The 20,040-nt window shown below is 44.9% G+C and overlaps 1 protein-coding gene across 1 annotated transcript; it reads right to left on the bottom strand.

Moving 5' to 3' along the window:
• Positions 1–1,357: 1,357 nt before the first annotated feature.
• Positions 1,358–1,978, bottom strand: LOC136503415 (uncharacterized). Its single transcript, XM_066498502.1, has one exon. It carries the CDS (start codon positions 1,976–1,978, stop codon positions 1,358–1,360), a length of 621 nt encoding a protein of 206 aa, XP_066354599.1.
• Positions 1,979–20,040: the final 18,062 nt, after the last annotated feature.

The following is a 20,040-nucleotide window of genomic DNA, read 5'->3' as shown; positions in this document are numbered from 1 at the left end:
TCTAATTCTTCCATGAAGACCTTGTTCATCATGCTCATGAAGTATGCGGGTGCATTATTCAACCCGAAGGAAATAACCATGAACTCATATTGGCCTTATCTGGTGACAAAGGCTGTCTTCACAACATCTTCAGGCCTAATCTTCATCTGATGCTAGCCAGATCTCAAATCAATCTTGGAGAAGTACTTTGCCTTTTGCAACTGATCAAGCAAGTCATCTATGCGAGGCACCAAATACTTTTTCTTAATCGTGACAACATTCAAGCTATGGTAGTCAACACACATCCACATTGAACCGTCTTTCTTCTTCACGAAGAGCACAAGAGATCCCTAGGGTGAGGCACTAGGACTAATGAAACCCTTATCAGTCAGCTCTTGCAACTACTTCTTGAGCTCTACCAATTCATCGGACTGCAATTTTGTATGGACACTTGGCTATTGGTCCTGTTCTAGGGACTAAGTCAATCATGAACTCAATGTCTCGATCAGGTGGCATTCCTAGCAACTTGTCTAGAAAGACGTCTGGGTACTCACATGATAACTGGCACATCTTGCAATGTCTTCTCTTTCAAGGCATGAAGTTTAGCTTTTTATGCATCATCTAGTCGATGTGTTGCCTCAATCTGCACTCGAAATCCTCTAGGGTGCTCTAAGCTAACAGATTGAGGGAAGCAAGAGATCAAACCCTTATGCTTGGTCAACCAATCCATACCAAGAATCACATCAATATCACCATCAGATTTTCAGGACTGTCAGATCTGCTAGAAATATGTACTCTGTCATCTTGAGTCTCACTGATTTGCATAATAAATTGCAGCTGAACATCTCCAAGGGGAGAGCTAGTGATCATGGATCTGGCTCAATGTTTGGTAGGAAGAGTCTAGTTGTTGCATGAACTTCGAGGTGACATAGGAATAGGTGGCTCCTGAGTCAAACAAGACTACTGTAGGGGCTCCTTCTACTTCTAGCTTTCCAAGCACAACTTCAGGGGCTTCCATTGCATTCTTTGTTGTGTTGTGATTAAGTCTCCCATGATCTCTGGATGATATGGCTAGCATGCTTTGAGCTGGTGGAGATTGACTCTCAAGTAGTCCGAGCTGGGTAGATAGCTGACGCTGAGGACAAACTTGGGCTTTGTGGCCAATCCGATGACATGTGTGGCAAACAACAATCACCTTCTTCTTCTTCTTGCTCTTATTTCACTTGGCAGGCTTCTCAGCACATGGCTGAGGAATAGGCTCCACAAGGTATTGATAGACATTTCCCTGTGGTTGATAGCAAAGCTGTCCCTAGGCTTGTTGTGGTAGGGGTCTAGGTAGCTTCCTATCTCCAACTCTAAGCCTTTGAGAGCTCAAATACTAAGGATTTGGCTGAGGCATCTTTCTCTTCTCATTGCGGAGCACTTCTTTTTCTAGTGCAATCTGCTTCAAATCTATCTCCACTAGAGAAGCTTTGTTGATCAGCTCCTTCTGAGTCAGAAAATCATGACCGATGAGAATGCTCTGCATGGCTCGGGGAAGATCCTTCATGTAGTAGTACTTCCTTTGCTTCTCGGTTTCTGTGTACTCGAGTGCATATCTCATCAGCCGTATGAACTTAGTGGTGTACTCTTCAACTGGCGTGGTACCCATTTGTAAGTTCCTGAACTCTTCTGCTTTTGCTTCCATTGTTCCTTCCATGAGGTGGTACTCATGAAATGCTTGTGCAAACTTCATCCAACCAATGTTGGCGGGATCAGGGTGGTGAGCACAAAAGCAATCCCACCACAAGTTAGCAATGCCTCTGAGCTGTAGGGTGGCAATGTTCAGACCTTCCTTATTAGTGCATTTCACCAGTGGAAGACTTCTTTCGATTCCACGTAACCAATCATCAGCCTCAATTGAGTTGTTAGCATGGTCAAAGGTAGGAGGTTTCAACTTGTAGAACTCCTTGAACTTCTTGATGAAAAGCTCATGAGATGGGTTAGGTGCCACTAGCATCGGCAATCTTCTATAGAATATGAGTCATGATGAGCTATAGCTGCTGACAAGCTAGGTGCTTTTGGAGTCTTGGGTCCAAGACTCTAGGTCAGGCTTTAAGTGTCCAAGGTTCATACCAGGGTCGACGTCCATCGAACTCCTAAGCTGAGATTACTGATAGGTTGTCTAGCCCATTTGGCTCGAGCCTTCTTCTTCTCCAACCTCTTTATCCTTCTTAGGACTAGCATCTAGTCAACAAAAGGGTAAGGCAGGCTTGGGTTAGGTTACCTATAGGTGGAATCACACATAAGCGCACAGAAAATAGTTTTACTAGTGCTACACTCAAGCATGAGAAACACTACAAACAACAAGAGCTAATCACTCAAGCAACATTACAAACCTACTCACGCAACTATCTAGTTGGATCAGCATGGCAGGGAGGGTCCACTAAACGTCAACTTCTTCGACAAGGGTAGTTAGACAGACTTGCTAGCTTCTAGTCTAATGTTTGGTTCTAAGTTTGCGACCTACTGTCAAGTATGGCTCTGATACCAACTGAAACGAACTAGGATTTCAAAACTTGAAATACCGGCTCTCTTGCCCCTCTATGATAGTCCCAAGATACCTCAGCTATCATGTGCATCCACTTTTTAGCTGATTACAAAGTCATACAATAATAGAGTACAAAAATAGAAATAAAACTAACCTAATTACAAGCTTTCTAGGCTATGATCAAACAAAACACTGAGGCTTCTACTTGTGGCAGTGAAGCCTAGCGAATCTCCAATCCATGGGCATCCTTGAGAGTAGACCATAAACCAAATACTAATCTCAACATCACTACAAGACAAGAAATTTGCACACCGCCAGATGTGTGTAGGCCATGGTCAGCACCAATGAGCTTTAGTGGAAAAATAGAAAATAAAGGGATCTGGCGATCCAAATAGTTTCGCAATAGTTTGCATCCTTAGCGCATGCAGAAGCATCAAATAAATAGTATAAATCTTCTCTAAAACCCAACCCATACACTCATTCTCACCATCCGCTCATCATCACATCTCACCACTCATCATCCCTCACAACACCCTCATACTCTTAGTTTAAGCGATGAGGCAGCCTCCGCACGCCCCTCATCTGAACGGCCTCATGCCAGACCTATCTTTGGGGGAGAGAAGCAAAGCACAAGAGAAGACTAGCGGGGTGAAATAGTTCATAGGAATGATCATGACCGAGATCGCGGCTATACGTATAGTTTTAACTCTATAGAGTGTGTACAGTTGTACCCTCCAGGATTTCCATCATCGACCAGTGGCCGTGGTCTAGGTGAACACCTGCTCAAGAACTAGCACATTCCTACGATGTCGAGGAAGTAGTGGTACGTGTCTCCAGAAGTCGGGGTCATCCACCATCGAGATCCATCATCTCTAGGTGCGTCGCCGGATCCATCTGAGCTTGGGTCGTCGCTACTGCAAAGAAAAGCCTAGAACAACCACTAATAAGAACCAATAAAAATGTGACAAAAACCTAACTCACTAGACTCCAGGACTGCACTAGGAGGTAGGGTAGGATTTTAGAAAAAATATGAAACTTGTTTCATAATTTTTGGAACTAGGATGAATTTATGGTGAATTTACAAAGGTAGGAAAGGGAAACTAAAAACAAATGAAGGAGAAAGGGCATCGATCGGTTGGGCTTCTTGTGCAACAGCACAGGCCCAACAAGGAGAAAGGCGCCTGTGCTGGTGAAGGGCCGTCTTGGGCCTGGCGCTGCCAACCGGCCTAGAGAGGATGAAGAGAGGGAAAAGGGGAGAGGGGCTAGCGCTGGGCTAGGAACCATGATGGGCCTAGCGGGCTTAATCGCTGATGCCGACCCAACAGTAAGAGAAGGTAGAGGGGGATGGGGTGCCCTCTAGGTGCTCAATAGGAGGCTAGCAGGCGCTCGACGGCGGCTCTTGCCGTGGCAAGCGCGAGCTCGCGTGCTCCTGCGGCGAGGTGGTCTCCAATGTGATGTATGAGGGAAGACAAGGGAAGGGAGGCCTCGGCTGGCTAAAACTAGAGCAAAAGGGCAGTGACTCCACTCGGGGGTTCTGATGGCGGCAAGGAAGGTTGGCGGCGCTCCAGTCGCGGTGCTTCGTGACTACGGCGGAAACAGGCTCCATCCGGCGGCGAACTCTAGGTCAAGGGAAAGGTTGGGGCTTCTGGCTACAAACAAGGTTCGTGCCTAGTGCCAGGTCCTACGATTTTAAGGGCCCTGTGACGATCTCGTCGCAGCGGCCCCTCTTAACCATGTATAAAATCTTATAATATATAGGCGCTAATTTTTCTTACAAAATGAAAGCAAATTCAATAACATATTTTTAATTTAACATGTCTGATAATTATCGAGAAACAATGTAGATTAAGCAATATATTTGTAGATGTATGATAATTCTCGTGGAACAATGTAGATTAAAAAAGCAATATATCCGTTTTCTTTTCTCACACATGACAAATGTTTCTTAGGTAATATTCTAAAATTCTAACACCTAAATTAGAAGAAAAATATGACTATATAGTACTAGAAGTCTGAAATACTATACAAATAATTAATTTTGATTAAAAATAAAAAGAAAAAAAACCTTAGGCCTAAACAACTGATCGGTGATCGCAATTCGTAACAAGCAAAGAATCAAGATGTCGTCGTCGTGGAGCCCTGCCTGGCCGCCGTCCTCGTGCGTCGTGTCCGTGTCTCCTGTAGTCTAGCTCTTCGCGGCGGTACGGCTCACCAGCTCCGCGTGTGTAAGGCGCACGTCGCGAACTCACGATCAAAGTATGTTGTGTGTAGCGTGACTCCTCGCCTCCTCTCTACCCGAAGGCCGTAGGGAAAAGAAACTAGGAAAGAAATACAGATGTTGTCTTTTTGGGCCACCTAGTCAATTCTATGTCTCTCTTCTCATTAGTTTACTAATGCCTAATGAACTATAGGACCTAGGAGTTTGTATACCTGGGCTTGACCCCTCCTCCGCTTGGGCCCTTGGCCGTCGCACCTCGTGCCCTACCCCTAGGGCTGGCACTAGTTCGTACATGCATGGTGGCAGTGAGGCCTCGATGGTGCAGCGCCGGGTGCTGTGGCTAGGGTGAAGTGCGCGGCGGTGAGGTCATGGCGACCATGGGTGGCATGGCGCCTCCATGACGCGCGAGCCGGTGCCATGTCGAGGAGGTGTGCCTCGGTGTGCAAGACCTAGTGACCATGCCTGAGTGCATGCTCCTGTGTGCAGCAACGACCGTGGACGGTCCGCGGCGCCGTGCCCGTGCTGGGGTGCGTGTGAGCGTGTGTTTGAAGGCGTCATGTCCTTGCGGCGGCCTCTGGCACGGCATCGCGCCCCTGCAGGGTAAACACGCCGGCTCAAATTCCAGCGCAGGCATGGACACAGAGAGAAATAGGGAAAGGCGAGGCCTTGGGATACGGATGGCTCACCGACGGGCTTGGCGCCGGGCGTCCACGCGGTGCAGGTAGGGAAAGGCCGAGGTCGCATCGATGCCGTCCGTGCGTGCTCATGGCTTAGCGCCAGGCTCTGACTGTTGATGCATGGCTCCGAGACATTGTTCCGGCGGTGCGGCTTCAAGGTGCGCCCTGGCGTTCCCGTGCGTGGGCACGACGACGCTAGCGTGGATGTGGTCGAGGCACAGCTCAGCGGAGATGGGCGCCTGGCGGAGGTTGAGGACGCGGTCACGAGGTGAGTCAAGGCGCTGCAGCTGTGGCTTGAAGGCGGGCATAGGGGTTAGGCGGTCGGCAAGGAAGAAAAGGTCGAGACTTTGGGCTCCGATGGTCTCACCGACGAAGTCTGGAGTAGTGGGAACAGTTGGGGCGGTGCGCGGCCTCTGGTGTGGCGGTGTGGTCGCGGACGTGGTCGGCTCGAGGTGAAGGCGCGGTTCCGCTCCTGCTTGCTCGGTGTCGACGCTGTTCCCGAGCGAGGCGGCATGTCCCGGTGTCATGGTGGCTAGGTAACACGGCGATTCCGGGCGGTGCGAACGGTCGAGGCGGTCCAGGTGCAGAGGCGGTCGGTGTGTCTCCGAGCTGTGACCAAGATCGAGGGTGAAGCTCGTGGTGAGGCTATAAGGTGGTAAAGGTGGGGGCTTGGCGGCCAACGATGGGGCCTTACCGGCGACATGGGGTGGCGCACGGGGCTCGGAGTGGCAAGGCGGCTGGATGGGGCTCCTGGAGCGAAAGAACGTTGCAGCGCCGGCGGGGCTCCGAGAAAGATGACGCGGCAGTGGTGGCGTCATGGTGTGGGCGCGCCCGTCACAGCAGTCGCGCGGCTCCGTGGTGACGAAGGCTCGACTGCAGGGCTGCAGGCAGAACTCCGCGGCCGCGGTGTGGTCGCGCCGTCGTAGCCTCATGGCGTCTCGGCCATGGCGGCCTTGGGCTGAGAAGAGAGACAGAGAGGAAGGGGCTACTGCGGCTGGGAGAGGGAGAGGGCAAGGGAGGCAGCCAGCTTGGGTTCTTATAGCCCGTGGCTAGGGTTCGCCGAGGGGTGGACCGTGCTATAGGGCGGTGGTGATCATGGCGTCCGCGCCACGGGAACACGCGGCGTGCATCTGAGCACCGACTCGGGAAGCTTCGCGAAGGGAGGTAGGTCGCGACGCTGGTCCGTGCGGTCAAGGACGCTGCGGGGTGTAGCTTTAGGCGGGGTCCATGAAAGCGCGGTGTCCGCAATGAGAGACGGAGCGAGCAACGGAAGGCTACGACTCCGACGGAAAAGATGGGGACGGAGCGGGTGAAGGAAGAAGACAACACTGCAGGGATGGAAAAGCAACGGGGGGGCCGATGGAAGGGAGACAGAGATGAGCGGTCTTCTACGGCTTCCCGTCGCTGGCCAAAGGGCCCCACTGTGGCACCGCACGCGCTCGCGACTGGAGCGGGCATCGCTTCCTCGTGCCTCGCATGCGATCGTCAGAGGAAGGGAGATGGGCAGCGACAGGGGCTTCATCCACTGTAGCTGACGAGCGGAGCCTAGAAGCCGTACAGGAGCATGCACCTCCACGTGAGGATCCGAGGGAGAGCGGCGGCGTTGCCGTCTGGCACGTGCCGCACGATAGCGGGGCAGGGCAGGCGAGTTGGGCTGCTTCCCTGCTAGTACCTGGGCTGGATCGAGGCGCGGATTGGGCTTCCTCCGGCCGGAGCCGAAGGAGGAGGGAGGGAGTTGGTCTGGGCCACTTCGGCAAGGAGGCCAGAAGGGCGAGCTAGGCACTAGGGAAGCAAGAATGCTATGAACATAATCTCATGCCCATAAGTTACATAGATCTACTACAATTAATTTCACAAGAAACTAGCATTTAATCAAGCTAAATTACAAAGTCATACTCAAAGCATGCCTACTGTAGGTTTAATATTTTTCTACCTACAGCATGTCAAAACAAGACCAACAAAATTGGAATCACATTTTTAGCATCTCCCAAACTCAAGTTATGCATTTTATAAGATTAAATAGGTAATAAACAAGATAATTTAAACAAGGTATAAAACTATAGCACATACCAAGTATCATATTTTTAACACATAGTACTCATCAAGGTGAAGCCAACAAAATTTGGTTCACTCCATTTGAACACTCCTAGCTCTAGATATGAATTTTACAAGTTTGCATCAAATTCCATAAAAGAATAAAAGAAAAACAACAAAACCCTTATAAACAGTAAGTGCACCCGCGTGCAGTACACCCTAGAGACGCTGACAAGTAGGGTCCCGCGGTCAGCTCGGCCCTACCTATCACAGACACAGGGCAGAGTTCTCTGGGCAACACGGTCACCACTGTTAGCTTCGCCTTGTTATCCCGCATCCAACGGTATAGGCGGTTGGAGCTATTACGGCATCTAGCTAGGGCGGCGGCGCTAATGGTGGCTCGGTGGTGCTACACGGTGGCACGCTCACATGGATTGCCATATCCGGTGGCGGAATCGGCCGCTACGGCCTAGGGTTAGGTTCCTGGGTGCTAGGTAGAGCTCTAGGGTTAGGGTTCTAGCACGCGGAGACACTGGTGAGGCACGGATGGCGGCGTCATGGTGTTCCGGTGAGGTGAGTGATGGCATTGTGCAACCATCTTCCATATGAGCTTCACCGTCCTAAGGTTAAGTTCTAACGCCTAGAAGTCAGAGAGGAATAGGACCGTGCAAGCGTGGCCATGGTGGTGTGCATGGCGGCGGCAGCGACCAGGTTCACGGCGGTGCAGTGCACGTCCTGTCTCTGATAAGGCCCGCATTTGCCAAAGGCTAGCGACTATAGCATCCACTAGACCTAGCGACTATGGAACAGAAGAGAGAGGGAGTGATGCATGCATGAGGTGGCCTGGCCACGGCGAGCTCAAGCTCAGCGGTGCACTGCTGGCCATGGCGACCGCAGCGCATTGGCCCTAGGGGCTTTACCTATGCTCGAATGGCGTTGCTAGCCGGTCGATGCGATAAAGGGCGACACGATGGAGCTATGGGCGAGATGAGTCAGATGGCGATGCGGCGTGGGTGGCTAGCGCGGCCGGCAAAGGCGCGACGACGGTGCACGGTGTCACCTTTCTCTGCTTTAGTGCTATGCGAGGGCGAGATAGGGAGGGAGAGCGAGAGTGAGCGTGAGAGAGAGTGAGCACCCGCACCCCCCCTTTGGCTCGGCAGCACGGGCCGGCACCGGTGTACGGCCGCCATGCGACATGCGCGGCCTGACATGGTCGGCCATGCATGGTAGCCGATTGGAATCGGCAAGGGCCGATTCAGTCCTATCAACACTGCCTGAAACCCATTTTCCCTCCATTATATCTCCTAATCCGTGCAGTGTATTGGTAAACCAATTTCACCAATTTGTAGAGCTACAAGAGTACTACAACTTTACTTAAAGAAGTTTTGTCAAATTCAAATTGGTTTGCAAACTAAAAATCCCCAAAGATGGCTACATGGAAACTGAAAGTCAGCTGTGACAGCCTAATTTTTGGAGTTCCAAAACAGCATGAAGTTGATTTTTGGGAGCCATTTTTGACTCACTTAGGCATTGATTCAGTTCTTGACCATTAAACAAAGTTTGTTCTACATTAGCTAAGCTACAACTTTTATTTAGGGTCCACTGTCATGCAAGCTCTCTAAGTAATTAGTCAAGATAGGTCAAACAACTAACATGATAATGGAAATTTAGCAATACCAACACTTAGAAGCAATTTTGGACCAAGTCATGAATATAAACTAGGTTTCATTTTTCATCCTAAGTGTGTCTGAGTTGTTTTGGTGATCAAACAACACCCACTTGCATCATCAAGCATGATCACTAAGCATTCGCAAGGCAATTTAAGCATTTTATGAAAGTAATCACAACCAGACAATGTATCATTTCATGCTCATGAATGCAAATGTATGAATGATGCTTAACACTGGGGTGTTACAGCCCCTCCCCCTTATAGGAATCTCATCTCGAGATTAAGGTACCTACCATTTTTCATAAAACGTGGGGTAAACTTCACATAGATAATCCTCTCTTTTCCATGTTCACTTGTGATTACTCCATATTACTTTGTGGAACTTAATCACCTAGTTCTAAGTTACTCTCTCTTTACTATCCAACAGCTGTACTGGCTTTTCCTCATAAGCTAGGTCTGATTCTATTTTGATATCTGCCATTTTAACTCTTTCTTCAGGAACACTGCAAGCATTTCCTCAATTGAGAGACGTGGAAAACATTGAAAATAGCTGCTCATCTCTGGAGGTAACTGTAGTTTGTAGGCCACTCATCCACTCCATTCAATGATTTTGTAGGGACCCACATACCTAGGTGCAAGTTTTCTTTTCACACCAAACCATTGTATCCCCTTCATTGGTGATACCTTCAGGTATACATAGTCACCTACCTCATACTCAATAGGTCTTCTTCTTTTGTCAGCATAGCTCTTTTGCCTAGATTGAGCGGCTTCAATGTGTTGTTGGATGATACGAACTTGCTCTTCAGCTTCCTTGACAAAATCAATTCCATAGTACCTCCTCTCCCCGGGTTTAACCTAGTTCAAAGGAGTTCTACTTTTCCGACCATACAAGGATTCGAAAGGAGCCATCTTAATACTCTCTTGGTAACTATTGTTATAGGAAAGCTACAGGTAGCCACCTTTCCCATGAACCTTTCGAAGAGATTACACATGCTCTCAACATGTCTTCTAATATTTGATTCACTCGCTCAATTTGTCCAGATGTTTGAGGGTGATAGGCTAGAACTTCGAACTAAGTTGGTGCCTAACTCTTTGTGTAAGTGTTCCCAAAAACGAGAAATAAACTGAGATCCTCTATCAGATACAATGGTTCTCAGCACACCATGTAAATGTACTACATGGGTGACATACAACTCAGCATACTGATATGGTCGGTAACTAGTGCTAACTGGAATGAAATGTGCAGATTTCGTCAAATGGTCCACAATTACCCATATGGAGTCAAAACCTTTCTGAGTGCGTGGAAGCACAACAATAAAATCCATGCTGATTTCCTCCCACTTCCAACCTCTAACAGGCAAAGGTTGAAGTAGTCCAATAGGATTCAAATGATCTGCCTTAACTCTGCTATAGGTATCACACCTAGCAACATATGCTATGATTTCTTTCTTCATTTTTGTCCACCAAAAACATGTCTTTAAGTCTTGATACATTTTACCACTACTAGGATGGATAAACAGTCTAGAAGAGTGAGCTTCATCTAGAAGTTGGTTTCTAAGTTCTTGATCCTTCGACACTACAAGTCGATCTTTAAACCATAGCACACCCCTCTCATCTAGTCTAAAATGCTTGGTGTCCTTTTTTCCTTCATCTTTCTTTTGATGTGAAACACACCCACATCAGTCTTCTGACTCTCAATGACCTTGCTCTAAAGCGAGCAACTACTAGTGATATTGTGCAACACAACAGGGTGCAAGAGATTAAATCCATCTTCCAAGAGTGAGTCCAAGAAATTACAATGAGACTTCTGACTTAAGGCGTCTGCAACCACATTCCCCTTACCAGGATGATAATGCACTTCTAAGTTATAATCATTGATCAACTCTAGCCATCTTCTTTGTCTCATGTTTAACATAGGTTGACTGAAAATATATTTGACGGCTCTTGTGATCTGTATAGATATGGCACACATTCCCTAAGCAAATAGTGCCCCCATTCATGCTTCTTCAGTTGACGTGAGGCATAAGCAATGACTTGACCTTCCTGCATAAGAACACATCCCAAACCTATACCGATGCATCACAAAACACATCAAAAGGTTTCTCTATATCGGGTTGTGCTAAAACAGGAGCGGATGGTTAGCAAAGTCCGTAGAGTGTGAAAAGCAACTTCACACTCTGGAGTCCAAACAAATTTCTCATCCTTCTATAGTAACCTCGTCATTGGCTTAGCTATCTTGGAAAAATCTAGGATAAAGCGATGATAGTAACCTGCTAAGCCAAGAAAACTTCGAACTTCAGTGATTGAAGTCAGGGGCCTTCCAATCCAAGACTTCTTGTACCTTACTTGGATCTATAGAGATTCCATCTTCTGACAACACATGACCTAGAAAAGGCACTTTCTATAACCAAAATTCACATTTGCTAAACTTGGCATACAACTTATGTTCTCTACAAGCCATATCTGGTTCAGAAAGCTGTTTTAGATACATCCTATAGTCTAATTTTAATTTGATGATAACCCGATCTCAAATCGATCTTGGAGAACACATTTGCCCTTGCCAGCTGATCAAATAGGATATCGATGCATGGCAAAGGGTACTTGTTCTTAATAGTTATGGCATTGAGTGGTCTATAATCCACACACATCCATAGTGACTTGTCTTTTTTCTTTACAAACATAGCCGGACAACCCTATGAGGATGAACTAGGTCGAATAAGACCTTTGTCTAAAAGCTCTTGTAAGTAAATCTTGAGTTTGGCTAGCTCATTTGGTGGCATCCTATAGGGTCTCCTAGAGATGGGTGTTGTACCAGGCACTAGCTCAATTTTAAATTCCACATCTCTATCCGGTGGTAAACTAGGTAACTCATCAGGGAAATACATCTAGAAAATCATATACCACTGGAATATCAAAGAGAGTTGTGGTCTAGGATAGCACAAGATAAGTTGTGAAGGTCAAAACTCCTAGGAAGTGGCACTATAAAAGTACCATCCCCCTTTGGTTCCCTCAAGTCGACTGGTTCTATTTACGGTATCAATAATGACTCCATGACCTACTCATCCATTTCATACCCAAGATCACATCTAGTCCCAAACCTGGTAACACTATAAGATCCATAGTAAACTCCCTTCCTCCTATTGACATGAGTACATTTCGAACTATCTGGTTGGAAGCTATATTAGCCCTAGCTGAACTTATGCAATAGCCACCCTTGTCTACCACTTTTATCTTCTAGTTATGCTCAGATGCAAATGTTTGACTCATGAATGAATGTGAGTGTCGACACAAAAATGTGGCGATGCGCCTAACACACTACAAGCCAGACTGATCTGAGCAGAGTCAAACTGGAGATTTGCTTGGCTTCAACACAGGACCAGTCGATTCTGAAAATACTGAAAGCAGTGCCAGTCAATTTGACCTATAATTGACAAAGAGAGAAAGTTTTATCAGTAGTTTAGAGTGGAACATGCCGATGTTGCCCAGACAGTTCCAAGTATGCTACTTCGAGAGCAGCCAAACATGGGAATCAACTAGATAGCCAATACGAAGAGAAATCGACTGTTAAGGACTGTGATGCTCGCGGGTCATGATTGATTTATGATAATAAGTACAATGCATCTAGATATAAGTAACATCATCAGCTAGATGAATATAACCAGTGTAAAGCATTGAGCCGATGAGTTTAACGAGAAAAGATATAACATGAGAATAAATCGACTGTCTAATACAAATGAATCTACAAACACTCTGAATCTAATCTGTTATCATCAACAGTGAGGTTCGATCGGATCGATATAGCTATGATAATGATAACAAACTAAAGCCAAAGAATCCATAAAACCATCTATATATTGACATGTTTATGAAAAACATGCTATATGTGTGAAGGCATAGGCGAATCGGCTAAAATAGCTGATGCATGCATAGCAAACAAACAGAGTACATATCTCGATCATGAACAAAGCCATTAATCGATAATCTCTAATCCAAAGTCTTACCAGTGAGGTTCGACCGGGTCGATGCAGCTATGGTGGTGTCATTAGATTAGATCTCATTAACTAGTGAGTTTATTCAAGATTGAAACATGTCTTCGAATTCATACTATGTTTGATTAGAATAGAGATAAAACAACCAATCTAGCAGAATTAAGCCATCAATTATGAGATTCATAGTATGACCAGACTAGAAGACGACCAATTATGATGATATGATGCCGATCTATCTCTATCTCAATCAGATGATTTGTTATGATTAATGGAACATTAATAATAACAAGATCGATAACTAGTGAACCAACCAAAAACAACAAGGAAACACTTACTAATCTTAGCAGATTCGATAACTGGTGATATTGTATTAAACAACAAGTTATTTAACACAAGATCAATAACTTTGATCTATATTATGATTTGTAAGAGATTAATTAGCTGATGCAGCCATACAAATAATGATACAGATTGATAACTACCCTATATTATACTCGTAAAAGATCAATCGGCTGATGCAACTTTACAAGTATGATACAAGTCATGATGGTACTCATGGACAAGCCTGAGGTCAATCAGTCGATGTAGCCCTGCTTGATGAAGAACACATTGAGGTCTACAGTTACTCCTACTCCTAAGGGTTGATGTGAAGCCAAAAATGTAATTGTATTGATTGATTGTGAGATATCATTTTACAATAACCGGGGTCCAATATTTATACCTGGAACCTAAACATGAATCCTACTCAAATATGACTCATTACAATTCTTGGAACAAAAGAAAACATTCCTAAAATAACTTGGACCCTAATCTTTTCCTTTTTGTAGAGTCCGACATATTTTCCCCCGACTGCCATCCAGTACGTAGTCCATCGACGTTATCTGCTGACGTCATCTATAAAATAGCTCATTCGACACTGCCTCAAAACCAACCAATATCGATTCACATCTGATTGATTCCTTGATGATACAATCTTAGAAGCTTCGAGTTTCCGCTTTCTTCTTTCCAAATTTTGGTGTAAAGACATGCCCCCCAATTTTGGGATAAAAATGATTTTATTCCAAAATTTCTATTTACCTACTCACCATGTCATAACTATTTATTCCAAAATATACGCGCAACTCCTGAATTTCTCGGTCCGAATTTTATATAATACCCCAACAATATTATTTCTAACTCACTCGGCCTATTTACTTTCCCCTTCTTTCTCAAGCAAGCCTCAACAACCACAACCGCCATCACCAAGGCCTTAACCCTAGCAAATCCTCTACTCTATCAAGCTATTATTCAAGTAACCTTCCTCAGATTTAGATCCATTTTGGCTAGCGATGGTGACCAGCGACCACGTCCCTGAGCTATGCTTTCAAGTTCCCATTTTCTAAGTATTAGCCATTACCCTATATTTCCTTTCTCAAATTTATTCTATCTGGTTTCTAGGAAATGATGAACGGAATTTTAATTCCATCGGTTGTTGTTCCCAATGTATTTTATCTTGGGCCTATGGGTGACCCTGATCCATCTAACTTTATCTATCAAGAATCCAACCTGAATACCCTTTAAACAATCTGTAGTAGATTTGTCCTCCTAGAACACCAAAACTCCCTTTAGAAACTGGCCCAAAATGCCTAAGGGATGGATAGATTGGTTTCATAGACTATAGGAGGAAAAGGCTAGAGATTGGGAGATTTATGACTTGAATCAATGCTTGACACTCTCACTATCTAGAATGGAGAGGAATGATTCACTTCTGATTTCTGCATCTTACTTCTAGGCCAACACCTTAAATCCTTTTGTTTTTTTGTCACGGCCCAATGACCATCACTTTGGCCGATGTTTATATGTTGACCAGCCTTAGAATAATAGGATCAATGCAACCTTATGACTTCTTAAGTGCTGGATCCAAGAAACTAGGTAAAATATCAGACTGCACAGTATGGGCAACCTACATTCTGAACCACATTAGGAGACGGATCAACTATTGCCGAAAGGGAACATGTAGCTTTCTTGAACATATGGTAGGAAAGATTCATCTTTTGTGGATCATCTTGTGGTCCAACTTTCAATCATAAATACCTGACAGAGCGTCTAGCAGCTGGCAATGAAATTCCTCTTGGAAAATACTTGCTAGGACCTGCTTATCATCTGATCCACCAGGTAGCTATCCAGTTGCTGAAGAATGAACCAGTGCATACCATTAGTGGCCCTTGGTGGTTGATACAACTATGGCTGAACCTGTGTATGCACAAGATTGTAAGACCCGATCTCAGAAATCTGAGCTTTCCTTCTTCCAACTTTGCTGAAGATTACAAAGGAAAAGAAGGAAGAATCTGACAGTGTATGAATTATGGTGAGGCTACATCAGCCATAACAATTGCTGTTGATGTAGGCCATCTCTTTAAGAAATTCTACAGAGGATTTGATGCAAACATCTTGATTTAGCTGCCTTATGATGAAGATGAAGACAATGAATTAGTTATGCCAGTCAAATTTCGGTTTGAATCAGGCTGCTCAGATGAAATAGCTGCAACAATTTTTAGTTGCATCATCAAACCCGATGTATTGCCAGCTAAATTTTGCCATGGCCATGGTAAAATGACTATTAGTTCTTTTCTTCCAGAAAATCTTCCAACTTATGAATTCTACAATCCTTGTTTCGTGGCCCATCAATTTGGCCTTGGTCAGCTACCTCCTTAACTGTTCTTCAAGAATACACTAAAGTCAAGAGAAGGTATCAGTAAGTAATGGAAACCTCTAGAGTCTTTCAACTAGGATAAGATCTTCCTTCCTTTTGCTTGCATGACTAAACAAGAATCACCTTCTCTTCCAACCTGTTTGACTCCTAGTGTCAAGAATGGCACTCCCATCTCTTCTGTGGGTCAGTCCATCCTAACTGTATAGCTCTAGATGAAGATTTTGCTTCTGACAGTGAGGTAACTTACCATTCCTTTTTTAGAAAAAAATATTCAATAAATTCCCCTACCAACTGTTCTAACAAACTTTTTTAGGACACCAAATTCAATCCCCCAAGCATGGACAGGAAGGGGCATCCCATAGAATACTATCCACTGTGTCTAGCCTCAAGAATGGGATCCACAAGCACCAATCTTAAAGAAGCTGATGAAGACCCCAACTGCTAGCAGCAATACTTACATACCAGTCTTCGAAATGCAAGGCAGCCAGAGGTGTGACTCAAAAAACTACCACTAGGAACAGACTCTATAGAACCAAACCGTCAGTTGCTCAGGTAAATCAACTGATCTCCCTTCTCACATTAATATTCAATTTCTAATCCAATTTCCTTTTGCAGCCATCAAGTATTGCACCCTAGTCTATTTCGGGTGCTAAACTACTGTCCCAGGCACTTGAATCAGCATTAACCAACCTCTCATTGGCTGTTCCCCCTAAAGAGCCGATTACAGTTGAAACAACTGATGTTTCTAACAGACCTCAGGTGACAGAAGATGACCATCTCTCTATTTCACCTCCTGATGCTATCAAGGTATCCTCTCAAGCCTCCTAATTTTATATAATTATATTCTGTTCTAACCATTTACCTTGTTAGACTCTTCCTAAAGAGTCATTTGCACAAGAACAAAGGTCTGATAATTCACCAGCTGATGATCATCCTGCTTACACTGATGCCCAAACTACCGATTCCCTAGCTCAGCAAACAGTTGATGGTAAGAAATTTTCATGTTCATTTATTGTTTCATAGTAAACATAAATTGAAACACTCCTTGATGCTCGCAGACACTATCCCTGAAAACCTAGAGCCGATTCAAATGACTGTTGGAAAAGATGCTGGCACATCATCGGTTGTTCCTTCTCTTCAACTAGAGCCTCTTTCAGAAAAGGTACTATGTTTACTTCACCATTTATCTAGTTATCAACTGATTCAATCCTCCTAATAAAATTTCCTTTACGCATATATAGATACTTAGTTCTCCAGCTCTGAGCTACTCCTTCAACTTTGAAGAATACATAGATGAAGGTGAGATTAGCTCATCAGCCACCTCTCTCCAAGAGACTTTATCAGAAGAGACTAGAAATCGGCTAAGGGACATATTGCCAATGCTTGAGAAGGATATAGTTGATTTGGTCCAAGATGTAGCTCCAATGCAAAGAATCTTCTTAGCTATCAAGGATAATTTGTCCCTAGATCTCATTGAAGCTTTGACACCTTTATCCATCATTGAAGATCAAGCTCCAAGAGTGAAAAGGGCTCATAGAAACCTAGCTGATCACAAAGCTTTATGGGCCAAGAAGAACTCCAACAAACAAGAGGCCAAAGAGCTAGCACAACTAATAGATAAATTGAAGAATTCCTCCCTCAGGATCGAACTAGAACTGAACCAACTAAAAGCCAAGCTTGCAGAACTTGAGAAGGAACTAGAGAACATGAAGGCTACCATCGATCGCCATGAGTCTAATCTGACTCAAATACCCAATGCCATTAAATAGAAGAAATAGGAAATGCTAGCCAAGGTCAAAGAAGGTAAAGCCATCCACAGCAACATCAAGAACATCCCTAGATCAACCGAAGAAGACAAGCAACAAATCATAGAAGTCGATGGTATCCGGCTAAAAGCATTGAAAGTAATCCAGGATGTTCTAAACTTGTAATCTACATAACAACATTTGCAATATATATTTTGTGTGGAACCAATGATAACCATATTTTCTGCTGATCTATTGTATCTCTTATCTCAGCTAAAGAGCCGATTCCAGACCTCTGACTTTAATCCAATTAAGTCTGAAAACACGGCCGCCACTAAGAAAACTCCTCAATCTTCTGTTCTCAGTTATCAACACCACATTCTCTTCAGCATTAGTGAGGCGGTGCTTCACCTTCTATTAATTGCGGTTTCCTTTTGCACATCCTGAGATATCCGCCACTTCGCTTCGTAGCTATAGATACCAGCCAAGGGCCCTGGCCTCAAACCCACATCTCGCAATTGCTTCTATTCTCTATGCTTCTCCACCTTCACAAACCCTATAGCAGTTCCTTTCTCCTTTCACAATCTAGACCAATACCCATGGTAGGAGAGGATCACCACAGCAAGTGCGCAGTGGAAGATCTCCTAGAGGAGGAGGTCCCAGTTGGCCAGTGGCTTCGCCGCATGAGGTAAGACAGAATGCTACCGTCCATAGCAAGAATCATCTATTAATGCATTTGCAGGTTCATCCTCGATGATAGCCTTCGGCCACTTCCTCCCAAGGCTGGCGAGCCTTCTACCGCCTCATCTACTACTGCCTCGATGCCAAATTCATCATCGGACTCCTCCAACTCTTCCAACTGGCAACGACGCCCGGCGTTTCCTCTAGGGAGTGGAGGGCGGCCTAGGACCGTTACTCTAAGGCAACTCAAGAGAATGGTCAGCTTGAGATCCACCTTGGGGCCTCTCAAGCCACCCTCCTTGCCGCCGAGGAAGAGGCCAGCACTGCTCGGGCGTGGCTAGCCGAGTCTGACGCCATGGTGGCAGGTAAGATGAACTCCAAGAAAAATCCTTATTTCAATTTCCACTATCTTTGTCTTGATAGTTCCTTTGTCTCTGTGATTGCTAGCCCTGACGGTGCAGTTGGAGAACCTCCAACTAGCAGCGAACGCGGCTACAATGATCGTCAACGCCTAGGGTCCTCTCCTCAACAACCGTCTGCATGACTTCCCGGCATGCATCCAGGAGATCACCCTCCATGGCGTTCACCATAGTGCAACAGTAGCCCTGGCCGCTACGCAGGTCCAGACTGGACATGACCTTCACACCATGGAGCCAGGCTTCCCGATGGCCGATGACCCCGACATGCATGAGGACCTGATCGAAGACTTCAGCGACACCACAACGGCCATCGTGGACATCACCTTAGCCTAGGACGTTATAAATAAAGTTTTTAAGTAGTTTGTACTAGGAATAGACTATGAATAAAGTCCTACCTTCTTCATGAACTCGTCTTTGAGACTGCCATAATGTTATGAGGATTGTCTTTGTGCTTGTTTTTGATCTATAGGTGGTACATATTGTATCAGCTTTCACCCCTTTGGGTTAATTTTTGAACTAAAGGTGATACCCTTCTGGTACCGGCTATTAGAGCTGATGACTGAACAAATCGGCTGTCAAGTATTAATCCAAACGCTAGGATAATATTTCTTTAGATACTTTCCATTGACCGCTCTGTCCAACTCCTCTTCTCCTTCTAGCATTTCCAAAATATAAGCATTGCTAGGCACACAATGTTTAATCCGATAAGGACCTTCCCAATTAGGTGACCATTTGCCAAACTTGCTATCTTTATATCCAATCAGCAATTTCACCTTCCAGACCAAGTCTCCCTCAGAAAATTGTTTGCTCTTGACCTTCTTATTATAATACTTCACAATCCTTAGCTTATTGGCTTCGATATTCTCAAGAGCATGCAGTCGATGGCAACTTAAGTCTTCTAAGTCATCTATCATAAGATTCTTATAAACTTTGGCTGATAAATCATTTTGCAATGTGACACGCCTTGATCTAGTTTGAATCTCCCAAGGAAGGACTGCATTATGACCATACACAAGTTCATACGGTGACGCTTTAATCGATCCATGATAGGCCATCCTATATGCCCATAATGCTGCATTAAGTGTTAAGTACCACTTCCTTGGTTGCTCCTCAATTTTCTTCTTAATCAATTTAATCATAATTTGATTGGATGCCTCTGCCTGGCCATTAGCCTGAGCATAGTAAGGAGAAGAATTTAATAACTTAATTCCTATACTGGCAGCAAAATCTCTGAACTCTTCTGACATGAACATTGTCCCCTAATCAGTAGTAATAGTTTGAGGAATTCCAAAATGATATACAATATGTTCCTTGACAAAATCAATCATATTCTTGAGGTTACCGTCTTCAAAGGAATTGCCTCAACCCATTTGGTAAAGTAATTTGTTGCTACCAATATGAACTTAT

Source organism: Miscanthus floridulus, chromosome 14, assembly GCF_019320115.1.
Source record: "Miscanthus floridulus cultivar M001 chromosome 14, ASM1932011v1, whole genome shotgun sequence".
In the NCBI taxonomy this organism is placed as follows: domain Eukaryota; kingdom Viridiplantae; phylum Streptophyta; class Magnoliopsida; order Poales; family Poaceae; genus Miscanthus; species Miscanthus floridulus.
The sequence above is the reverse complement of the archived record's forward strand: the minus strand, read 5'-3'. Positions and strand labels throughout refer to the sequence as shown.

Bases quoted from the DNA above. Each gene is read 5' to 3' on its own strand.
- LOC136503415 (XM_066498502.1), bottom strand. From the start codon at position 1,978: ATGCTAGTGGCACCTAACCCATCTCATGAGCTTTTCATCAAGAAGTTC.